Source organism: Magnolia sinica, chromosome 5 (genome assembly GCF_029962835.1).
Source record: "Magnolia sinica isolate HGM2019 chromosome 5, MsV1, whole genome shotgun sequence".
In the NCBI taxonomy this organism is placed as follows: domain Eukaryota; kingdom Viridiplantae; phylum Streptophyta; class Magnoliopsida; order Magnoliales; family Magnoliaceae; genus Magnolia; species Magnolia sinica.
The window spans coordinates 20,830,494-20,854,372 of NC_080577.1; the positions used below are offsets into that span (position 1 = coordinate 20,830,494).

The 23,879-nt window shown below is 39.1% G+C and overlaps 1 protein-coding gene across 4 annotated transcripts; it reads right to left on the reverse strand.

Moving 5' to 3' along the window:
* Nucleotides 1–493: 493 nt before the first annotated feature.
* LOC131245702 (uncharacterized) lies at nt 494–23,483 on the reverse strand. Of its 4 annotated transcripts, none has more exons than XM_058245326.1 (19): nt 23,072–23,483; nt 22,258–22,558; nt 17,510–17,710; nt 16,387–16,470; nt 13,919–13,978; nt 13,712–13,756; nt 12,752–12,951; nt 12,109–12,612; nt 7,916–8,015; nt 7,622–7,819; nt 7,430–7,519; nt 6,691–6,753; nt 5,551–5,625; nt 4,333–4,383; nt 3,952–4,029; nt 3,519–3,653; nt 2,726–2,833; nt 2,527–2,592; nt 494–898 (listed from the first exon to the last, which is right to left on the reverse strand). In XM_058245326.1, the coding sequence occupies exons 2-19, from the start codon at nt 22,555–22,557 to the stop codon at nt 779–781; spliced, it is 2,478 nt and encodes an 825-aa protein (XP_058101309.1). In that variant the 5' UTR covers nt 22,558; nt 23,072–23,483; the 3' UTR covers nt 494–778. The 4 variants fall into 4 exon arrangements, with proteins under 4 accessions (XP_058101309.1, XP_058101307.1, XP_058101308.1 ...); XM_058245324.1 differs by having other exon boundaries at nt 495–898; nt 22,258–22,781; nt 23,072–23,479; XM_058245325.1 differs by lacking the exon at nt 23,072–23,483 and adding an exon at nt 22,883–22,975 and having other exon boundaries at nt 495–898; nt 22,258–22,781.
* Nucleotides 23,484–23,879: the final 396 nt, after the last annotated feature.

The window sequence follows — 23,879 nt, forward strand, 5'->3', positions numbered from 1 at the left end:
ACAACCCATCTTACATTTATCATTTCACTTAGGGCTTGTTTGGTTTTTTAATTTCCTATAAAATCCAAAGTAATTGAGTAATCATTATCATTTATAGGTGTTTTTTAAACATGAAATATGTCTTATAAATCGAGAGTCAGAATACATTTGCAAAAGAAAAGGTAAAGTAAATTGTAATCATTACAATTTTCACATTATAAAACTACCATTTTTATTATGATTTTTGGGTGAAACAAATAATGTATCAAAATTATTATTGATGTAAGTGATATCATCACACAATTACAAGAGTAAATAATCTTATCCATTTACCATTATTTACTGTTGTAATTGGAAAACCAAACAGGTGTATTTGCACCTAATCTTATCCATTTACCATCATTTACTGTTGTAATTGGAAAACCAAACAGGTGTATTTGCACCTGCTCCAATGGTGCGAATATTATAATAAGTTTGTAACAAAGAACATTCACAATATTTCCATGTTCTCGGGAAAATCAAAACACATGCATTACGACTCTTTCCTCCATTGACATGACAACAAGGTCACTTTTTTGAAACACTTTGAAAGGCCTACAGTTATCAAGTGACAATTCATCTGGGGGATCATTTGGTATAATTTTCTCCAACTCCCTCTCTTTTGGTTAGGTATGGGCTCAAACCTGATACCTCAATGTGAAACACACCGTCTGCTACTAGAGCGGGCACAAACTCCCTCTTCATAGATGGTAATTTTTTCAAACTCGCTGTAAGCTCCACGTCATCTCCTGTTCCAAAATCATCCACAAGTAGGAGGGACTACCTCTCCACTCAGGCAGCTTTGGGTCAGTTCTCCCCTCGTAGAGGCAAAGACAATCTCCTTCCCATCTTTTGAAGAACATATAAATATTGTCCTTTCCTCTATGGGTAGAGTCAACATCATGCCACAAGTCAAATGTAACAAATTCCTAAAAGTGAGATACATCAAAAGTTCAAATGTGCAAGCTTCTCTGATGAATCCTCATCATCTTAATCTCAAATCAGAAAAGGACATCTAGATGTAAATTTAATCTTATATGCAAATTCCACAACGAAAACTGATCACATATGAGCAACATCACCACTTGTGCTACCCTACCATCTTTCCCGCCAACATGCCACTTGTTTAGGACGTCGGTACCATGAAAGCGGTAGGCCCTACCATGAGGATCACCCTTCTCGAAAATCAGGCTGATCGGCAGACTAAGTGGGCCACAACAGCATGTTGAGTCACTCCATGGTTGTCCATTGATTACAATATTGTGGCCCACCTGATGCATGGATTTTTGTCCCAGGTGATCGTGAGGCTTACTGTTTTCATGGTACTGATATCCAACATAAGTGGCATTTTGGTGGGAAAGATGGTACAACACCATAAGATATGGTACATTGCCTGTATGTGACCAGCCAGTTCTCTTTCACAATAACGGAATCTTGGATGAAAATGAACATGGATTTATTCTTTAACAGTCACAACCTATCCCTGTTGAAGACTTGTTTATCAGTTACAGTACAGATTTACAGTTATATGGAAGCAAATTCTGGCAAGTGCAATGTATATTCCTTTCGTTTAAATTTGAGATGCTGATCTTTCATCAGCCCAAGTCTTCTGCTGGCAGGCTGCTCCTCAATGACAACAACCTTTGATTATTTTGCTACAAATCAACTAGATTCCAGCATGTAATTATCTCTATCCCCAAAGCTCCAATGCAAAATAATTGGAGGAGGTAAAGACAATCCATTGTAAGATCAGTGCATGCTTTATCGACTGATAAATAGTGTGTAATCATATCATATTTCTTTGTTGCTGTATCCCAAATATCTTCTCATGGTTTGCATGTTGGAGCTTAACATATGGAACTTGGAATTGTCTTGTCAGTTGGAACTATTCATTCTCGTAGCTTGAGAGCCTAGAATCAGATAGTACAGAGAATAGCTGTGTATCTACAAAAAGCTGCAAAAAGGGTAACGTCTGTGGATTAGGAAAAATGTTACTTGTAAACTATAATTGGCAAAACAAGGAATTTTGATGTTTTCAACTGATATTCTTTTTCAACGACAGATGTACTGAAAAAGGAAATTTGACTGAAATATTTAACTGATTTGTGTATATTCAAATCAAATTTCCCAAAAAAAAGGGAAAATGAACTGCAAACATTTCAACTTTAACCAAAATTTCAATAATTTCTGCTTCAGTCACCAATTTACTATCATTTAGAAACCTTGCCCTAAGAAATGCACGGAAGTGTGACCTAGGTAGTTTGGGAGGGATGGAAGGGGTCACTTGCAAACAATGTCTCTTCCCCAGTTTTTTATATCTAATTCTTTCGCATATTTAACCTCTCAGTGGTGTCTTTAATTGAAAGAGGGGGGGGGGGGGGGGGGGGTGGAGCTAATGGAGTACAGATGTTGAGAACACACCAGGGCATAACAACTCATCCACTGGCACTGTTGTTTTCATATTTGAAGACAAAGAAGCATGCGAACAAGAGTGGAAATGCAACATACCTTAACAAAGGGTCGGTCTCTATGGGGGAATGAATCAACAAAGCTGTCCTTGAGAAGCAAAGATACCTGATAGAGTACAACATATTCACGTAAGTCACAAAAGAAATGGGTAAGTTTCAATGGTATTTCTTAGCAACAATAAGAGCTTGTTGCCAACTGAGCGATTCATGGATATAGTGGTGGTTTAGTTTGTGTTAACCTTGTCATTGTTCGATCGCACACTGGTGATAGTATGAGACCGCAAATTTGAACAAAGTGACTCCAAATAGCGTCTCATGACATTCAAAAACTGCCCAGCAGCTTCAGCCTGCAAAACGACCCAGACAGATAATTATCACTTGAAGAGTAACGATTGAGATGCAAAGGCAATCGTAAAACTTCATAGAGAATGTCTCACAAGAAAGTAGTTTCAGATGAACTGTTTTGGTTGTAGGGACGAGCATGGTGTGCATACAGTGGTATAGCCCCAAGGTGGGCCCCACATGCAACTAGTTACTAGTCACAAGATTTCTCAGCTACAACTATTTGCATGCAAGGCATTCTCAATTTCATATGACTTCAAAAATAAAGATGAATGAAACAAATCCAGCAACACAAACTCAAGGAGCCGAAGATATCCCGATTCCTGAGTGACGTGCATACACATCACTTTTCAGATGAATCACACGATTTGATATACATCTCATGACAATTGTTTCACAGAATGGAGGATGATAACTGGGCAATAGAATTTCATTTGAATTTCACCATTCTTGACAATGTTATCCAATGAAGCCAAGGAAATTGTTATGTGACAATCATATTTGACCTAATTGTCCAAACAATTAGAGCACTCAACAACGTCTCTGGAACTTCGTATTTAAAGAAACATGTTGTGCATGCATCAGAAAGCCAATAACAATTTGATTAAAGCAAGAGTGCCCAACCAAGAAAATATGTAACAAAAGACTGTTTATTCATTAGCCATATAGGAAGAGAGAATCTGTGCAAACCTGCACTTCATTGCATTTATATACAGGATGCTTTTTGGCAATAGAGTTTTCACACGAAAGCCTGGCATGGATTGGCCCTAGTTCTGCAGCAAGTTGTCTGTGTTGAGGAAGTTGCGGCAATGAAGCCATCTTCACCTACACAGTTCAAATATTTAACGAAAAAGAAAATAAAATAAAAGCCTTTGTCTTCAGGTAATCAGAAGCGCATCAACAATTTCGGTAGAAATTTATTATGCTATAGAAGTGTTAGAAACAATTATAGTACTCTGGTTATATCAGAATACAGTGGTGCCTGCAGGACAGATGTCATTTATGCTGCAAACAATCATTTGATGTCCATGGCCACTGATTCTAACATCAACAGCCTTTCCTGTCGGTAAAAGCCAAATATGAATAGGATAAGTCACCAAGTAGCCCTACTAAAATATCTTACCTGGTCCTTGTACACATTGATGCGGACAAGATTGGAAGTTTTCAGCTTCATATCAGCTGGTTTGTGCTGCACACCTACCTACAAACAAAATAGGCATGAAAATTTTACAACAATGTAGCAAGATGAGGTTTTCTGAGCCTACACACGTGTGTAGCTCTGCCCATCTACATTCTAGCACACATGCCAATATGACTCTCATGTTGAACATCCAAGCTTTCCATCAGGTGGGATACACTGTTTACATCTATGGGAATATCTATGAGTTTTGGCGATTATCAATGAGAATGTACCCACAAGATCTAATCCTAGGAATACACTACATACAAATTTCTCACATTCATTAAATTGGATAGCATTGGGAGAAAACCATCCTAAACTCACAATATATGGAATGGGAGCATCAAGGAAATCTAGCATATTTCTTGGCAGAACCTGGAAAAGATCAAGATATCGTCTTAGAACAACTTCCAATCACATAATATGACAAATCAATAAATACTGAAAAACAGCAATAATTCAAGATAACTTAAAGACAAGGTAAGAGGCTACTAAATAAGCTAGCCAGAGATAACAACCACACAACTAGCAGCTCTACCGCAGTACCCAAAGTGCAGAAGGGACTATTAAAACAGAAAATCAAGTCAAAGAATCACGAACTTTTCATTTGCTTCAAAGATGATGTGCTGACAATCCAATGTTGACAGACTGAAGTTATAGGAATCGAACAGCATGACACTTTGACAGTACAGATGAAACCACATAACAAGAATGCTACATCCACATTATAAAAGTACTGCAAGTGTCTTCAACCTAAAGATCTGGATAACGTGAAAAGATGCATATCTATGGCTGAGGCAACTCAGTTTATTATGAAGGCTAGTCGAACAATTCTATAGAGAATGCAGACACCTCAACAGAAACTTTCAACGTAAGCAACAGTAAAATCGCACCAGAAATGTGAAGCAAAGGAGAGAAATTTATGTCAAAGTTCTTGGGCAACATGCTAGCACATCTACATGAACAGACAAGGTTGCAATACATAACTGAATGCAACACTTCAGCAGAATTCATTAATTTGTTCGTCCCTCTTAACACCATGCACATTTGCTTCAAATCAAAACAAAATACCATGTCGCTTTTATTTACTTTTTCTTTTGTAAAATTCTGTTTTTAACAACTCAGGAGTACTTATTATTTCTGTAAAAACTCTGCTCGGGATTAAATAGCGGGAAAATCAATTTGATGACTCTATCTTGAGAAGAAAATCTGATGCTTTTTCTTTTAATCAGTAAGAGAAACTTAAAATGAGTTGGAAACAAGATATACCAGAGGATTCATAGATGTTTCCAATATATAACATTCACATCAACAAGAAATGTAGTCGTAATTTTAATATTTCAAGCAATCAAAACAAAGCAGAACATTTTCCAAGCTAATACAGCAATCTGAAATTTCATGAATGTCTCAGGTAAGCTAGAAGAGCTGAGTTAGGGTATCTCTAATTACAGACTTCTGAGATACCCAAGTATCATGCCAAATATTTCGTTGGGCTTGATTTCAACATCAAAGTGTTTACATGCTTCAAAATATAAAACTTACTGGAAGCAATAAACTCTGCCATTCAAATGGGCGAATCATGGGTATAACTGACAGGACGATAGCTGATAGGATACCCTGCACACAAAAGAGTCATTAAGATAATTTAAGAAAGGGACAAGAGAATCAATGAAAACAAAAAGAAAAAAATGATAAGGATCCATGCAAATAAGAAGTGTTGTTATTAGGCATTAATCATGTGCTGATTATCATATGAACACCACCATAAAGGATACCAAATCTCAAGACAACGGTCCATCACTAATTCACTTTGTTACACAAATGTTTAGGATATCATATGAACACAACCATATAGAACACAACCGTGTGTGTACATGCATATAGAACACAAACAGTATAGATATGGACGTGTAGGAGAGTAGTTAGTTAGTGTGCACGCGCGCGCGCATTTGAGTGTTGGAATTGATATGTGAATCTCATTTATAAATGATAGGAGAGTAGATTTTGTGCATGTATATGTGCATCTGAATTTTCAGGATTTTATGTCTGAGAAGTCTCATTTATAGTATATGGGCTTTGGTGCTCCCTCGGGACACCATTCCTTTGCGTTCATTAGGTTAATAAAATATCATTAAGGTGTGAGAGGAGATTATTCTCTAACCCTTTCTCCAAAGTTCTCTTCTACTCCTTTTCTTCTCTTTCTTCTCCACCATGTGATTAATTACATCGTGTCAAAGCTAATTCTCGGCTTGTCCCTCCTATCCCACATTTCTTTTCCTTGTTCTTTTCCCCTTCTTTCTTTCCCCAGTTCCTCATTCTCCTCTACCCTCTCTTTCTTCTCTTTTTCCGTTTGTGTCCATCACACACGCACACACACACCCACCCACCCCTCGTAAGTACAAGGATCAAATAGGTCCTCTAAATCCCAAGTTCCTCGGAAATGGTACAGCAAGGTTTGGTTATGACTCCAAGTATAATGTTCAGAAGTCACAATTGCAGCACAGTTATAAATAACTAGCAGGAACTAGAGTCCAGAACTAAAGTACACCAGCAGCACAATTCTTGAGAAAGGGGTATCCCAAATCCTTGCCTGTAGTCTAATTCTTTGAAGGATCCGAGGGTCATATGTCCATCATCTATAGTTGTAAAATGAATGGTCTCCAAACAACATGATCAACTTACCAAATTTGGGCATACAACGATCACTTGTTTCTCCAGTAATGCTCCAGCAAATAATGCCAAAACCTGAAAAAGTCTTCGATTTAGTCTAACAACACTTACATGGAACAGGCAGTGCCCACTAGGCCACTACAAAATTATAAAACTATTCACTATACTATCTGCAACAGAACGTAATGAACCATAAAAAGAAAGGCAATAGCAAGCATCTGACAATGAACTTTTAAGTAAAGAACACCGGGTTTATTTACCAGATTTAATGTACATATAATCATGGCTTGATAATTAAAAATCTGATGAAGCATTAATGACAACAAAAACACGACGGTTTCCCTCGGTGCGTTAGATCCAGAAAGTCGTCACCAAACCTGACACATGACAGGTGAGGGTGATGGATCCAGACAGTCCATCTAGAGCATCCTGCCTATAGATATCCTGGAGTTGAAAATCACAACAAGAGGACTATCCACCAGCCATATGAACAGTGGCTTCCAAATGGGAGGTAAAAATGAAAATTTGCTGACAATCAACATTGAGAGAGGGGTAAAAAAATGACAGCTAGGATGGTCCTTTCGCTGTAATTTTCAACCACGGACAGCTATGGACAGGCCTGCATGGATGATCTAGACTCACTTTCCCCATCTGCAAGCTGACATGTATCGGGCAACAAACACCCCTTTCTCATCCAGCATGCTGTAACAGAATAGGCATATTTACGCCAATACTATAGAGGAGACATTACGCTTTCAAGAGATAGAGCACGGCACATTGTCGCAGTGGTCCATAGTGATAGTGCAACAGCTTCCTCGGCAGCTGCAAACCTTGCATTAACCTAGTCAAAGTATACCATCTTAAAAAATGAACTGCTCATAACTAACAAGGAAATAAAATCAGAGATAGGCTTAGCAACAACATCAACAGCCAGTGATCTTACCTCAGCAACTTCTGAAGAAGAACCATCTTGTTCTATATTACCATAACTTCCGCTCAAGCCTAGAGTGGCCACTCCAGGTCGATTATACGTAATAGGTTGTAAATGATCTAAAGGCTGAAAAACTATTTCAGCTCCCCGGGGTGGCAAAGGTAGAGCATGATAACCACAAACTATCTGTAACAAATCATTTTTGTGCTCCTGTTGCAGAGACAACAGACGTAGTGATGAAAAGAGAGATGTGGATGTCACCAGTAGTGATTGCAATTTAAAAAATGCAGTTGAGGTGGAATTTACCTTAGCCCATTCCATTACTTGTTCATCTGCTGCCCTCATTTCATGTTTAGAACTAGCTTCATCAACATCATCATCCTCCGATCCCATGCTCATCACTGAACTGTCCAAAGCCGATTATGTATTCAATCAACTCATTCAAGAAAAAATGCATGAACAAAGGACAACAACTATCACCGGATCCAGTATTTTTAAACTAATGAAAATGAAAACGAAGCCTGCAGCTGCTGCCTCAGCGACATGTGGCTGGAAAGCAGATGGATCTGAGGCGACAGCAGGGGGAGACATCTCATTTGCTGCGCTGGAATTGAGAGGCTGGACGCCTGGAGGACCAAGCCACAGGCTCGAGATCACAGTTAACATCGATGGTGGGGTTTTGGGACTCAAGCCTGAGGCTCAGATGGCAATTTCTGGTTCAGAGTGCAGTCGTGAGATGGTGAAGTCAGGTCTAGGCAATAGGGGTCTCTCAGAGGTGCCAACATGTGGCAGGTTTAATGTGGAGATTGCTCCAAGTGTAGCCAGAGTTGTGAGGCGTGTACACTCCGGCCCATGCGACTATGTCCTCTGCGGAGGCATGTGTGCTCCTGACTTATTGTCTCCGCATGTGTGAGGCCCATTTACGTGGTAGTGCAGATTTCCTGAGTTTGTTGTTGGTAGGGGCCCTAGGCATGATGGAAGATGATGATAGAAGGAAACATGATGAAAGATATGCAATGATCCATTCTTTAAGGCATTATGATGTGGACAGGGATATGAAGTGCTTCTGGTATGATGTAGGAGATGGTTTCTGGACACATCACTCCTACAATTAAAAATAATAATAATAAATAAATAAATAAAATTGTTTTGGAGTTCCATGGGAGAGGTAGTCCTCCAAGGGACTATGGGAGGGACATTGACAGTAGGCTTGGTAATGCAACTAGGAGGGCCAGAGAAGAGAAATGCCATTTCAGATATGACCGAGATGGAAAGCAGAGTGCCAGGTTCAAGACATTTGGTATACGAGAATGTGATGAGGATGCAACACCTAGAAGGAGAACTTCTTGACCATGTTACTGAGTGCTTTTGCAATTCCTTCTTGACCATGCTATCAAATGCTTTCGCCATTTGGTACTTTTCGTGGGCTGGAAAGAGATGCTGAACCTGACATTTTTTCTGTATTATTTCAGCAGGGAAGCATCTCAGTCATGCAGCCTTTCATGTTCCTAGTGCTTATAAAAACTACACTACTAGGACTTTGTAGATTCTGTTTTGGCTGATGCGTCTGTTTTCTTGCTTTCTTTTTTCTTTTTCTTTTTTTTTTTCTTTTGGTTTTCTTTTTCTTTTTGTCTGGCCCCATTTTGACTGTGATATAATTTCTGTATAAGGACATTGAAATATGATCAATTAGAGAAATTTTGATTTATGCTTGTTTCACTTTTGTTGTTATTGTTTCTATTTTATTTTTATTTTTTGGTCCTGTCCCATTTTGACTGTTATGTAACTTCTGTATGAGGCCATTTCCATCCTCTGTAAATTAGATTGATGACGAGAGAATCTAGCATGCTTATTTGACAATGACTATAACAGGGTAGGGATGCAACTACATCCATAGTTTTCAATATTGATGTCGTATCGGCTGATATAGTCATATCGTATACATATCGGCCTGATACTATACATGATATGGGATTGAATCGGCCTAGCCATGAAAAAAAAATGGCCGTATCAGCACCAATTCAGGTCCCATATAGACCGATACAAGCCAATATACCCATAAAGACCCAATTTTGTTTTTGTTGTTTTTTTTGTTTTTTTCATTTAAAGCCCAAATCTAATAGCATGACGATAATAGGTTTCGTCTCATACTCTAAAAAAGATAGAAATTGAGACAATAGAGGCAAATATGACAAATTGTCAATCTTCAAACATTTGTGGTTTGTGTTTACCAAACAGGTTTTGTGACAGAAAAATGTTTATTTTCATATATCAAAACTTTTTCAGAATAATTGCCAAAATGATTTTCAGTATTTATAAATAATAAAATTCAGCACTTTTCAAGTTTGCAGCGCTCAATTTTCAGAGTTTATTTTCATATATCAAAACTTTTTCAGAATAATTACCAAAATGATTTTCAGTATTTATAAATAATAAAATTCAGCACTTTTCAAGTTTGCAGCGCTCAATTTTCAAAGTTTATTTTTCAGTTTATCAAACAACACCTTAGTCACACACATATACTCCAAGCTTGTCATTGACAACATCTATGCTCTAGCATGAGAGAGTGTTAACAAATGTGAATGTGGGCCGTGTATGGCCCACCTACTCTCTCTCTCTCTCTCTCTCTCTCTCTCTCTCTCTCTCTCTCTCTCTCTCTCTCTCAATTTACAAAAAAAACTACACCCTCTACTCCGAAGCCGGCTAAACTGTGAAATAACCACTTGCTCTAAAAGCTCGAGCCGTTAGAGGTTGGTGTATCAATGTATATCAAGGGACTTTAACACTCCCTAGCACGTGCGGGGTGGAGCTTCACATGGGAACATACTGGGCAAGGGTGGAGGGACACTCACCATAAATAGGCCGGGCTTGATTTCCCGGTCCCCAAGCCAGACTTGATGTTCCTGGCCCCCCGTGGGAGAATGTATTACGGAGGCATATTTGCTACCCCTGGGATTTGAACACTCGTCCTTCCACTCTGATACCATGTGAAATAACCACTTCCTATAAAAGCTTGAGCCATTAGAGGATGGTGTATCAATGTATATCAAGGGACTTTAACATAAACACCCATAGGACAAAGTCTTGGAGAGGTTCGAGAGGAAATTAACTAGATGAAAGGGCCGGTATCTGTCACATTGAGGGCGGATTACTCTCATCAAAGTTGCCTTGTCAAACTTGCCTCTCCACTTTATGTCTTTATTAAAATGTCCAAAGTCGGTGTTGTTGAGATTAGAAAGGTTGAGGTGTGAATTTGGGTGGTAAGGGTCAAAAGAGAAGAAATTCCATTTGTTGGGCTAGGGAGAGGTGTAAATCCTATGAAGAGGGAAGAGCTGGTATGAGAGGTTTGGAGCTGATAAACCTGGTGCTTTTGTGTAAGTGGTTATGGAGGTTTGGTATGGAAGAGGGGGCCTTGTAGAGGGAGACAAGAACTAGGGATTCCACACTTTACAAAGCATCAACAATCTGAAAAGGGGTTTCCTGTGTTGAATTCAAAGAGGGGATTGGATTTCCTCTTATTAATGGAGAGAAGAACCAATTCTAAGAGGATGTGTGGACTGGTGAAACATCCTTGCATATGGTGTTTCCGAATATGACTCACCTCTCTTTGGATCGCAATATTTTGGTCGCTAGGTCCTTCTCCTTTTGTGGAGAGTTAGTCATGTGATCCCCTCCTTATTGTCAATTCCTTTGCAATGAAGATGTGGATGAACATGCTTCGCTTCTGGATCGTCTCCAACTATGTTTACCAGTGAGAGGTGATCAGGATAGGATGGTCTATCTGAACAACAAGTCAGGGCAATTCTCAATTCTATCTTTCAACCATGCACTTCAATCACCAAGGGCTGTGAGTTCAGGCAATCACGTCATACTATGGCACCCCCATGAAGATTGCAGCAATTGGGTGATTAGTGGGAAGGCGTACTGTTTTGACCATCAACAATCTCCAGAAGTAATCAATGATGATTCCTAATGTTTGCTTCATGTATGGCAAGCACTGAATCAGTTGATCACATTTTCATCCACTACTGCTTTGCATGTGTAGAGCGGGTTCCTTAGGAATTTCAATATTTCTTCGACTATCCCATCTTTAGTCGGGGACCTCTTTATGGCGTGGAATGGTGTGGGTCTCCGAAAGCAAGTGAAGTCCCTTTGCAAGCTACGTTTGCTGGCTGCCATTTGGGTGATTTGGTGAGAAAGGAATGGTAGGTGCTTTCAGAATGAAAGAAATAGGGTGGAGCGGGTCTCTAGTAGGGCAAAGTTTCATGCAGTAGAGTGGCCCTCCTATATAGATGCTTTGAAAGGTGGTAATTTTTTTCTCTTTTGGTTTGTAGCTGTTATGCCATCTCGGCACCTCTATTTTTAAAAAATAAATAAATTCTGTTACCCTTCAAAAAAAAAAAATATGAAGCCCCAGGATATAACAAAAAAATCATCGAAATGAAACAAGTTATAAGCATATATTAAAAAATAAATAAAGTATCGGAAAAATTTACCACCTGAATAACGACTCTGAACTTCCAACACGCTCTAACTTGTTGCCGAGAATGCTGTGAAATGTGCCAAGCTCTGGTGAAGTTTGACCATTTTCATAGATCCCACTCATTCTTTCAAAACTATCAGAGCGAGATCCAGGGGTCCCAGATGCATAATCATCAAAATGTTGCAAGTTCTTTCTGGTATCCTCGTCCAGTTCTCTTCCTTGACTTAAATCAGAAGCCCCTCTGGTAGAAACACTTTCAGGAGACTGAGGCTCCAATTGCCTAAGTGAAAACAAATGGACCTCATTATCTGATATGAGGCCTGCTGCAGCTGCAGTAAGACCTAATACACTGTCAACGGGTATTGCAGAAGTCATCCAATCTACTGAACCCTCCGTTATAGGGGAATCACAGTTCTCAGTCATTTGATCTTGCATTCTAATCACTGATGGAACATAATCTGAGAGAGCCATTTCACTAACAAACTCAGTTATCCTTTCGAGACGCTCCTGTGCAATTATACTGTGTCCATGAAAGAAAATTGTAATGAATAGAATAAATTATAGAAAAAAAAAGACATTGTAATAACTTATAAATGATATTCTCGATGGAACATTGCTTATAAATAGTGCACTCGTAACATTGTAACAATGATGCAGACCTGTTCAGCATCTCATAGTGTAGCTCAAAAAAAGGTACCCTCGTAAGTATGCAATAACAACGAGGTGCAGAAACCAAAAAACGACTGCCCCCTCCAGAAGACTGAGAGAGTGGTGAAACAACACCTAAAATACTGGGTGGCCTCTGAACAATTTCCTGGACGTGTAAGCAAACACCATATAAGGTTGGATTGTTTGCGACCTGGTCAGAATAACAGGTAACACTTTAGCACACAACTAACAGAGTTAAATGGTTTGAGATAGAAAGCATCATAAGATAAATGCCAAAGACGATAATTTTAGCTCCAATCAAACAGTCACTTCGTCATACATCTCCAACATTTTCCACATGCTCTGCTAGAGACCGTTACAAGAAAACAAAGGACTAGAACTCCACATTCACTTTTAAATAATTCACCAAAACAAACATTGCACTGCCAGAAATAAGTCCATTTCTCTTCAAAACTGCAGTTTTGGACCAGGGGTTTCTGCCCGTGATGATGTCTCCATGAACCCTCTTATCTGCTGTAAGACCATGTTAAAGTCACAATGTATGCCCCACAATTCACCAATACAAAATAAATATACGTGTGAGATATTGGTGGATCATTATGGGAATGCATTTGAGTTTCCACGAAAAAAAATAAAAGATTACCATTAAATATTCCAGGAAAACAATACCGATCAATTTTCTACAACTATCTATTACATGGCAGAGAGGAGGGAAATGCTTTGAATGATATCCAAATCTTCAGAAACTATCACTACTGTTCTACTATTAATATAAATAACACTTCTCAGTCGCAGATAAACCATTTTCCAAATTCAGGCTTCTATATCGAAAAAGATTGTAAAACATGAAAATATCATTGCAAACTTAGCACTATTGGAATCGTACATATCTACCTCATCAATAATATAGCTAATGAACAAAAAAGAAAGTAACAGGAATGCATGAATACCTTCAGAGAAAAAATAAAAGATAAATCATCTCTGGATAGATGCTCCTGCAAAAAAATATAAAATAATGATAATTTTGGAAAGAGCTTAATTATCTGTTCAAAAAGAAAGGACATAGCACAACAACACATTATGTGTAAAATGGATTTATTTAATATTTTTGAAACATGGACAAGAATAAATGGCATGTACAAATAGGATCCACATACCTGTCCATATACAATTTCATTCAGATCACTCATTGATGGCGTCCTCTCCATCATGCGAGCCTGCGTGTATAGGCAATCTGAAGAATTAAGGGTTTTCATAGCTGGTAAGAAATATACAGACAAAAAAGAACCAATATATAGTAGCGAGTGTCAAACATTCAAATGATCGCAAAGACTTTGGTGGCAAAAGTTAAGAAAAAAAAGCATTATAGTTGATGAGAAATACACTGACCAAGAAAAGAAACCACTATACATGGAAAACATTCAACTAATGTATTAAATAGCGTCTGTAGTGTAGCAGTAGCGTACGCTACATAGCATAGCGCTGCCGTAGCGCTACGTAGTGTGCCATATAGCGTAAATCCCCTATAGCGTACGCTACGGATGCATAGTGTGTAGCACAGGTAGCATGCGCTACACTACACTTTTTTTTAACTTTTCTTTGTTAAAAATGGTGGTGAACTCACACCACAAGAAGTCATTAACTAAACTTAAAAGAGAACGTCGAATAGGGTTTTTGAAAACCCCTTGGAAAGCCCTTGCCGAATGCAACTTCTTCTCCCTCTCTTCAATCTTGCGATCCAAAAGCCCATCGAAGGGGCTTCTTTGGCCGATTGTTGGAGCCTATAAGGAAGTCCATTTGGTGCAGTTTCACAATCTATTGGAGAAGAAATGAAGGAGAAATCAGATTTTCCCAATTCCGGTTCCAGACAGCTATGGAGCTTCAATTTTCAAAGTTTTCATTGATTGAATCTCCTCTTAAGCCTACAATAGGTACGTTTGTTCTCCTTAGTGAGTTTCTTTTCATGTACAATGAAAATAATTAGTTATTTTGAGTTTTTTTTTTTCCTTCATTTTTTTCCTTTTTAGGTACTGTGCATTTCTTGTTCTTTATCTTCTTTTTTTTTCAATTCTTTTTCAATATCTGTGTGGCTATGCATTGTTTTCTATAGTATGGCCCACGTGGGGCCCACTGAGGTGTGAGCATGGGTGGATTTGCATTGTTTTCTATGGTGTGGCCCACATGGGGACTATTGTGGTGTGCGTATGTGTGGATGTGCATTGTTTTCTATGGTGTGGCCCACATGGGGACCATTGTGTTGAGCGTGTAAGTGCTTGCGCATTGTTTGCGTGGATCATTTTTTTTTTCTTATTTTTAAATTAAAAAATAGAAATATCTTGTAGCTTACGCTATTTCGCTACACACTATAGAGGGTTGAACGCTACGCAACACGCTACCACTATTTAAAACACTGATTCAATTGATCATGAAGAGTTAGAAGCATTATAGTCAATACACAGAAAAAGAACCCAATATATGGTGGCAGAGTGGCAATATTCAAATAATCATGAAAACTTGGGTGGCATAAGTAAATAAAAAGAAGCATACCAAATGGACTAATTTTATCTCTTTTGTTAGGGGAAAAAAGTTAATTAATTTCTTATCAACTATCAATGAATATAAATTTCTGGTCCACAGCTTGGAGATCAATCGCCAACCCATTGAAAACAAGAGGAAGATCTGATATATTTTCATTTCATCGACAAATAACCAAAGGAAAAGAGTTTGGGTTCCATCAAAACTAAGCAAGCATTCTCCTCTTTCCAAGGAAGGGCTGGTGGGAACCCAATCTAGAGTGACCCACTCATCACTCACTCTTGAATGCATATTGATTTATCTAGTGCCAGATTATCTTACACTCTCATGTCTCCCTAAGAACAAGAACGATGCATAGGTTAAACCTCCTGGATCCAATATGGATTGGGAACTTTAACTCCTTCAGGTGACCAGCCTATTCTGGTTGAGGAATATTCTACCTAGATTAATCTGGTACCAAAACAGACTTCAATCCATTATAGTCAATCCTTTTCTGTATAGAATGAGATATTTGCTGTATTAGCCTGTTTCAAGGTGAGATATCATATATACCCAGCAACAAAGCCAATGGTTTAGATGATAAATAACCAAACATAGTATCCAAATGGTAGCCTGGCCTTCATTCCTAGATTTGTCCCTTCATTTTGCCCCTTGTTGGTCTTGCTAACCACTGATTTTCATTTCAATGAAAATTATCTCATTACTCCATGAAGAACAACAAAAACAATAAAACTGAAATCTAAGGTTAAGAGTTCAAAAACTTTGTTTAGAATAAACTCAAATCATGCAATCTTCCTCCGAGTGTAAAAAAGGAAATAATTTGAACACTCCTGATGGCAAGCATAACACTTGGTTTCAATGAGGCTTGGATGATGATGATGAGCGTAAAGTTTGTATAAGAATTAATAGATACTATTAAATAATCAATCTCATTGTTTAAGGCACTACAGCAAACCTCAGTTAGTTGGGATAAGGCTTAGATGATAACAATGATGATTGTTTAAGGCACTACTTCAATCCCTTCTAACAACATAGCTTGAAAGATGTTGCATGCTATAGCATAACATAATAGAAATCAGTTACACCAGACCTTAACTCCTCCTGGAAAACAGAATGCTGTTAAATCCTTCAACCGAATGGCCAAGCTCTTCCTAGGAGGATACTTGAAAAGAATCTACAATGACAAAAGAAACAAACATGTCAGTGGTGGCAAGGATAGTTTTGCAGAAATATAAGTGAAAAATCAGACCCACAAATAGCCAGTCTCAACTCGCAACAATAATAAACCAATCAGTGTTTTAAGTAGCGAATAGTGTGTAGTGTAGCATTCACCCCTCTAAAGCGTGAGGTGTAAGCTATATAGCACGTAGCATAAGCAACACACTAGTTCTAGATTTTTAATCAAGGTTGCTTTTGGTTGCACCAATTCATGATATTCTACACCAAATTAAACTGATTAATAATGAAATTTAACAAAATTTCATAATATTGATATAGAGGTAAAGAAAGAGCAACAAAACTGATTTAATATTGTTAGTTGTTACTTATATTATTTTACTACAAGCATTGAAAAGAGTGGTTAATTTTTATTGAAAATAGAAAAAATGTAACAAATCGTTAAAAGCATTAATTAATTTATTTTTGTTGTGAAAATAACTTGTAATGTGAGCTACATAGCATGTAGCGTGTGGCGCACACAAATTATCATGAAGCGTAGGCTACACATGACTTAAGCTATTTTCATGAGCCATGTAGCGTCAAGGCTAAGCTACACTATGTAGCATAAGTTACACGCTACATAGCATAGATATTTAAAACACTTGACCAATAAGCATTAAAGAACAGTGAATGCATCATCTTGAGTGGACAGAACTGAGTTTATCAATGCCAAGGTACAACAACAATGATAAGAATTGAATTGGAAATTTCATAATCAGCTACAGAAAGCAGTCGAAGAACAAATCATGGCGCTGGAGTAGGAGACTAGATTGAAGGGGCATGTTAAACATTAGTAAAATTTCATAGAACCTAGAGTTATGAGCATTGAGTATCTAGATGGCAGATGCATAAAATTAAGCAGATGAAGTTTAATACCCAAATCACACAAGCAACACAATTTTATTTTTTTTAATCCGAAAAATGAGAACTGGTTGATTAAACAGAAAACCTCAACCTATATCAGTATTGCATCTCATTTAAGAAAGGCGGCTGACCTGAGGTTCCAGTGTAGGAAGTGGAGGGCTGCGATGGTGAAGCTTTCTGAGATCTAAGATTTCGGATTTTGCTATCTCCGACTCCCAGGTCTTCCTTTTGGCAAATGCATCCTCGATGGCCTCTACATTAGCATCTGAGTGAAGACCCACAATAAAAAATTGTTCAAATAAGGATGTGGGCTCCTTGTATTGCTTATGGTCCTGCAAAAGAAACCTCATTTGAGTAACTTTTCAATAAAAGTAAATGAAAACATGAAAAGCTTCCAACCATCAGAAAAATCTATCAACTGAATTATCTGAGGGCACTGAGCATTCTCCTTTCATGTGTGGATTGTAGAGATAACATTACAAGCATCATAGACTGAAAAAAAAAATGTAAACAGAGCTACAAAGTTCAATAACAACCAATAATATCAATTAAAAATTAATGCACCAAGACCATAGCAATCACAAACAAGGGTGATCTAAAGATCACTTGTTAAGTACATTCCCTTTAGTAGGAAGTTATACAAACAACATGACTAAAGGCAATAATAATCTGCACAAACAGAATACAAATTTGAGCTCATACACCCCATGACTGTGAGATACGGATGCAAATAGGTTGGATCCATGGTGTGCCAAACAGCCGTTACATAAAGGTAACGGTGGCAACAGGGTCATAACAGCTGTAACGGCCGTTATGGAAAAAATGACCCGTAACCACCATTACGCCCCCCGTAAGGCCGTAATGGCCCCATAATGATCCATTACGGGGCAAAAACAGGTTTTTTGAATTTTTTTCCCCAATAAAAAAGAGACTGCAACAGCCATTACAGAACCCGTAACAGTTGTTACAGCTCTTATCATAAAGGTAACGGTGGTGGCCATTACGGCCACCGTTCGTTGCCTTTACGAAATACCTTGGTCGAATCGGATCGGGTCAAATGGGTCCTGGACCTAACCCATTTGATAATTGGGTCAAGTCCAACTCAAATGAAAGCCAGCCCAATAAATTTAATGGGTCGATTTTGGTTCTAGGAGGATAGAGACTTGACCCTTTGATCTCATGGATTGGATTTGGGCTGGGCATAAAATTTAAAAGTGGGTTTTCACACAAATAATGTTCCAAGTTGCATCAAGGTTTAAATCAAATGAGATTCAAGTGGGCATGGTCCTCCAAAAGGAAGTTTGCAATGTAACTTCCTCCAAAACTCAAAATGCCTATTCAAATTTCCAACTTAGCATAGGTTTATTTATGACTGCTGGGGTACCTAATCTTCCACTTTCCTAGGTAGTATTAATTAACTAACCAAACATTTAGACTTCCCTATACTTATTGATGTAGCACAATTAACCACTTGCTCTAAAAGCTCGAACTGATAAAGCATGGCGAATTAATCCCTTTATCTCATAGCCCAGGCCCCACATCCCATGGGTTAGTACCTCGGCCAAACCCCCCTCGTAGGCCCCAAATCACATGGATACCGCCTCACACAGGTGGGGCCCGCCTCACACGGGCCGCCCACCCCGAGTGTGCCCATGCATCTCAGGGGCCACCCCACTCGAGCCCGGTGTGAAAATGCCTCCGCATTAATCACCCCCGGTGATGAGTCTCGAACACGAGACATCCCGCTTCGATACCACTTTGATGCAGGACAATTAACCACCTGCTCTAAAAGCTCGAACTGATAGAGCATGGCGAATTAACCCCTTTATCTTATAGCTCAGGCCCCACGTCACATGGGTTAAGACTTCGGCCTAACCCCTCTCGTGGGCACCACCTCACACGGGTGCGGCCTACCTCACACGAGCCGCCCACCCCAAGTGTGCCCTTGCATCCCACAGGCCACCCCACTCGAGACTGGTGTGAAAATGCCTCTGCATTACTTATACTAATTAACTACTTTTCCAAGGTTTAAACTAGGTCTAGGTCTGGTTCGGGTCCATTTTAGGATGGCCTAAATCGAACCCTTTTAAAACCGGGTCTATTTCAAGTGGGGTCATGGCGTGTTGATTTTGAGAGGTCCCATACTGATCCATTTAGTGCTTCGGGTGAAACTTTTGAACCAAACTTGCTCCATTAGTCCAAATCCACTTATTGTCCAATCAGGTCCAATGACCAGTCATCTCAACCTAAACCATTTGCACCCCTATTTTGGGAGCAAACTTTAGGTAGTTAAGATACACACCATTTTAAGATGGCCTAAATTGGACCGAGTATGTTTCAGGTCGGGTCACGTCGGGTGGATTTTGAGAGATCCCAAATCTAACCCATTTAGTGCTTCGAGAAAAACTTTTGAACCAAGCATGCTCCACGGTTCCAAATTTTGGACCCAAATCCAATTATTGTCAAATCGGGTCCAATGACCCATCATGTCAACCCAACTCATTTGCACCCCTACTATGAGAATAAAGTTGTTGTCCCATTTGCATGGCATCTCCTTATCTCCAAAAGAGGATGACTCCCTATCATGGAAGCAAAGTGCATCGGGCTTGTTCACAGTGCGCTCCTTCTATGGCTCTCTCTCCAAGTCAAATATTTCTCACAGTTCTAGTCCTTCGAGCATTGTCTAGTCCTACGGGGCCCCTCCCAAAGTGGTGGCTTTCGCCTGGCTTGTTGGTAGAAGCCATGTGCTCACTATTGATAATCTACAAAAGCGGTGTATGATCCTTCTGAACAAGTCTTTTGTGCATGTGAGAGGCAGAAATGATCGATCATCTGTTTTTGCATTGTTCCTTCCCAATGGTTATATGGTTCGGAGTTTTCTCTCTAGCAAATGTCTCCTAGGTGATGCCATCTTCGATTGGTGACTTCCATCTCGCTTGGCATGCATAACAAGGAGGAAATCTGGATGGAAAGCGTTGGAGACTTATCATGGTTGCAGCTCTGTGGGCTATTTGGGGCGAGAGGAACAATCGATGTTTCTGTAGCAAGGGCATCTTAGTGGCTAGAGAGTCTTCAGCAGAGTTCTTCTTTTCGGGGATTGGGCCCCTTAGTTCTTTTGATGTATGGGTGGTTTGTTGGGTTTCTCTCGGCCGTGGGGCTGGTGTTGTTGTACTGATTAGTTTTCTAGTTTTGGTTTGTTTTTTAGGGCTCCTTTGAGGGTTCTTTCTTTTAGGTGTTGTTTCTTGTTGTTTTCTCCTTTCCCTTTGTTTTTGTTTTAGCTTCTTGCCTAATAAATTATGACCTTTAAAAAAAAAAAAAAAAACAAAGTTCAGGTACTTAAAGACACCATTTTAGGACGGCCTAAATTGGACTGGGTTTGTTTCAGGTCAGCTCATGTCGGATTGATTTTGAGAGGTCCCGGACCCAACCCATTTAATGCTTCAGGAAAAACTTTTGAACCAGACCTGCTTCATGGGTCCAAATTTGGGACCTAAATCCACTTATTGTCAGGTCAGGTCCAATGACACATCATGTTGACCCGACCCATTTGCACCCCTACCGTGATAGCAAAGTTTGGATAATTAAGACCTATACAACATTAAGAAATGCCTCAATATGTTTAAAAGAAATTGGTGATACTAAAGCAGAATATATCATTAAACAAAACATAATGATCATTAATGCAACTTCTTGCAAAAGAAAATCAATTTTAGAAATTAAATTCGACTCATGTATCATCATATGAAGTACAACAATTTCTTATGTCAACATAAGATTAAGAAACAAGATCAGCTGGAGAATCATGATTTGAGAACGCAAACTCAACATGGTTTACTTAGTCAGTGACCTTGCTTTAGTATGAATTCATGATGTGATAATGCCTTGCTCAACCCTGTCATGAATGTGACAATTAAGCAAAGATGAGAAGAATCTATTATACCACTCTCTATGCCACCATACAGCTCTTAAACAGATAAATTGTATGAATTCTTTATTTTTTAATTTACGTTTTGCATAAATAGGTTACAGAGTTGTATGTAAGTGAATTGTATTTCTTAGTAGGGGTAACGTGGAAAAACCCCAGGAGATATCAGATTAAGTAGTTCAGTTTTTCATTATTTTCCCAAACTCCCAAGAAACATCTACGGAACCCAGGTTTTTTTAGATATAAGTTTGTGTATCATCTATAATTCTAGGGAGAGACATCCTCTTTCCCAAATTCTTACCAAATTTGAAAGCCTCTCTAGTGTCTACGTAAATTCATAAACCCAAATCCCTTGACCAAATCCTCCAAATCCGGCCCTGTGTACAACAATAACCCAGGCCTGTGTGTATTTGCCAATTTTTACATGAGTTTAGCTCCTAGGATTCCAGAGCCTGCCTTTTATTTGAGAAGCTAAAAGCTGTCAAGTAAGTCAATGACTAGTGATGGAGTGAAGAACTGAGTTCTGTTCTCTCGCAAAATTGCAAGATGATTAGATAAATAAAACCATTCTCTATGGCTATGTTTGGATGAACCCTAAATTACACACAAGGAAGATATTCATCAAAATGGACGCAATTGTTCCTCTATGTGTTTAGAGTGCCACAGAATTCAGGACTGGCATTATGGCAGACCTCATTTTCAGCCTTTCCATTCCAAGTCAATCAAACAATCATCTAATCTTATCCCAACGAAATGGAATCGGCCGCTTGAATACTCTTCTGCCTTTCCATCCCAAATCAATATCCATAAGAAGTCAGCAAATCAGCAAAAGAATACACTGGTAATCTAGATTCGACTTCCTAGTCAAGCATCAAATTCACCAACAATACAAAGCAATATGAGTCAACTAAAGAAAGGGAAAGAACCAAAATTAAAGAAGCTACCGCAACGTACCACTTGTGAGTGAAGCTGGTACCACTGCCGCTTCTGATTCGCCAAGACCTCAGGATTAAAAGCCGACTTCAAACCCTGTTCTCTCGTGCTGGGTCCCCACTTCCAAGCCCTCTGCAACTGGTTCTTCCATCTCTGAAAACTACTGCCTCTACGCCGGTGGCCTGCTGACACAACCTTTGAAGCCCACGGGAAAGTGCTCGGTGCTGTTTGGTTGTGCGTTCCAACCACCTCATCAGGAGTTTGATGCAAGACCGAAGACGGAGACGTGGCTGGATCGCCATTACCATCAACAGCTTCCATCCTTCCCACCGCCACACCAAAATTCAACTCATTTCTAAACACCCCAACAAACGAAAAATACTAAATACTGCAAAACCGTGCGAGAGCAATGGATAACAGCAGGGAGAACCGATTACAGTTTTGAGGCAATCTTTCGAATTACCAGATTACCCTAACTTCACGAAAGGATTTCAGACCGTTACCAACATACAGGGTCTTTAAGATTCACATGAGTTCCATGGACGCTGAGAAATACAATTCAAGAGGATTTCAGAACATCTCAACCTCGAAATTTCCAAAAGCAAACTGACAAACAATCAGAATAGGAAGAAGAATAAGAACATACTGAAACAAGAAATTTCTTTATGAGGATTACAAGAATTCAACGGAAACAGTGATTTTCAACCGTAATCATTTATCAAGTAATTCATGAAATTTACAAATAAAAAAATTTAAAATAAAAAAATAAAAAAAAAGTAGTCGAATTTGCAGTTTTTGGGATGAGAAAGTAAAAGAGAATACTTAGAAAAAGTACCTATCTTGCCTTTGGAGGGTCGATGGAGTAGGAAAAAGAGGAGAGAGTGAGAGTGGTCGTGCTTTTCAAAGGTTTTTATGTTATATATATTTTGTAGTTATACCTCTACCGGAAGATTCGTCGAGTTCCGGGCATTAACGGTGATTCGGATATATATTAAAGAGTTCGTTTTGCTTCTGTCGCGACTCAGAATCGAGCGTGCGTCGCTTTCCAACGGGGACACGTGATGAGATGGACTGACGATTTGAACCGTCCATATTCTCTTTCTTTAGTAGAAAAAGGGATTATTTCAAAACTACGCATTAGTGGTGACTTTTAGAGTTGAACAGCATTGAAAATTTTATCTTCGTTGTTCTAAATTCATCTCCTTTCGGTGTAAGTTTCGTGCAGTGTCCCGTGCATTGCAGTCCACGGTTCCCATCTTCGGATCACCCCAGCATGTGGGGCCCAGTGGCCGGAGATACATATTGGGTCCTGTTTCGCGACAGAGGGAAAACGAGTCGATATTATAGTACGGAAAAGGAGGGAGAAAAAAAAAATAATAAAAAGAGGGAGAGGAATTATATATTAGAAGAACTTTTATGGCATGATACTCTGGCTGCGGATCAGGCGGTGTTGCCAATGTGTGTCGACGTGTTTGGCACCGTGGGGCCCAACGTCATATAGAAACGGATCGGCTACTCCCCCTGCCACCACCCACCAGCCAATGGCTGGTGGTCTGTGGGCCCCACCATGATGTATGTGTTTCATCCTTGACATCCATCTATTTTTCAAAATTATTTTATAGTATGAGACAAAAAAACGAGGT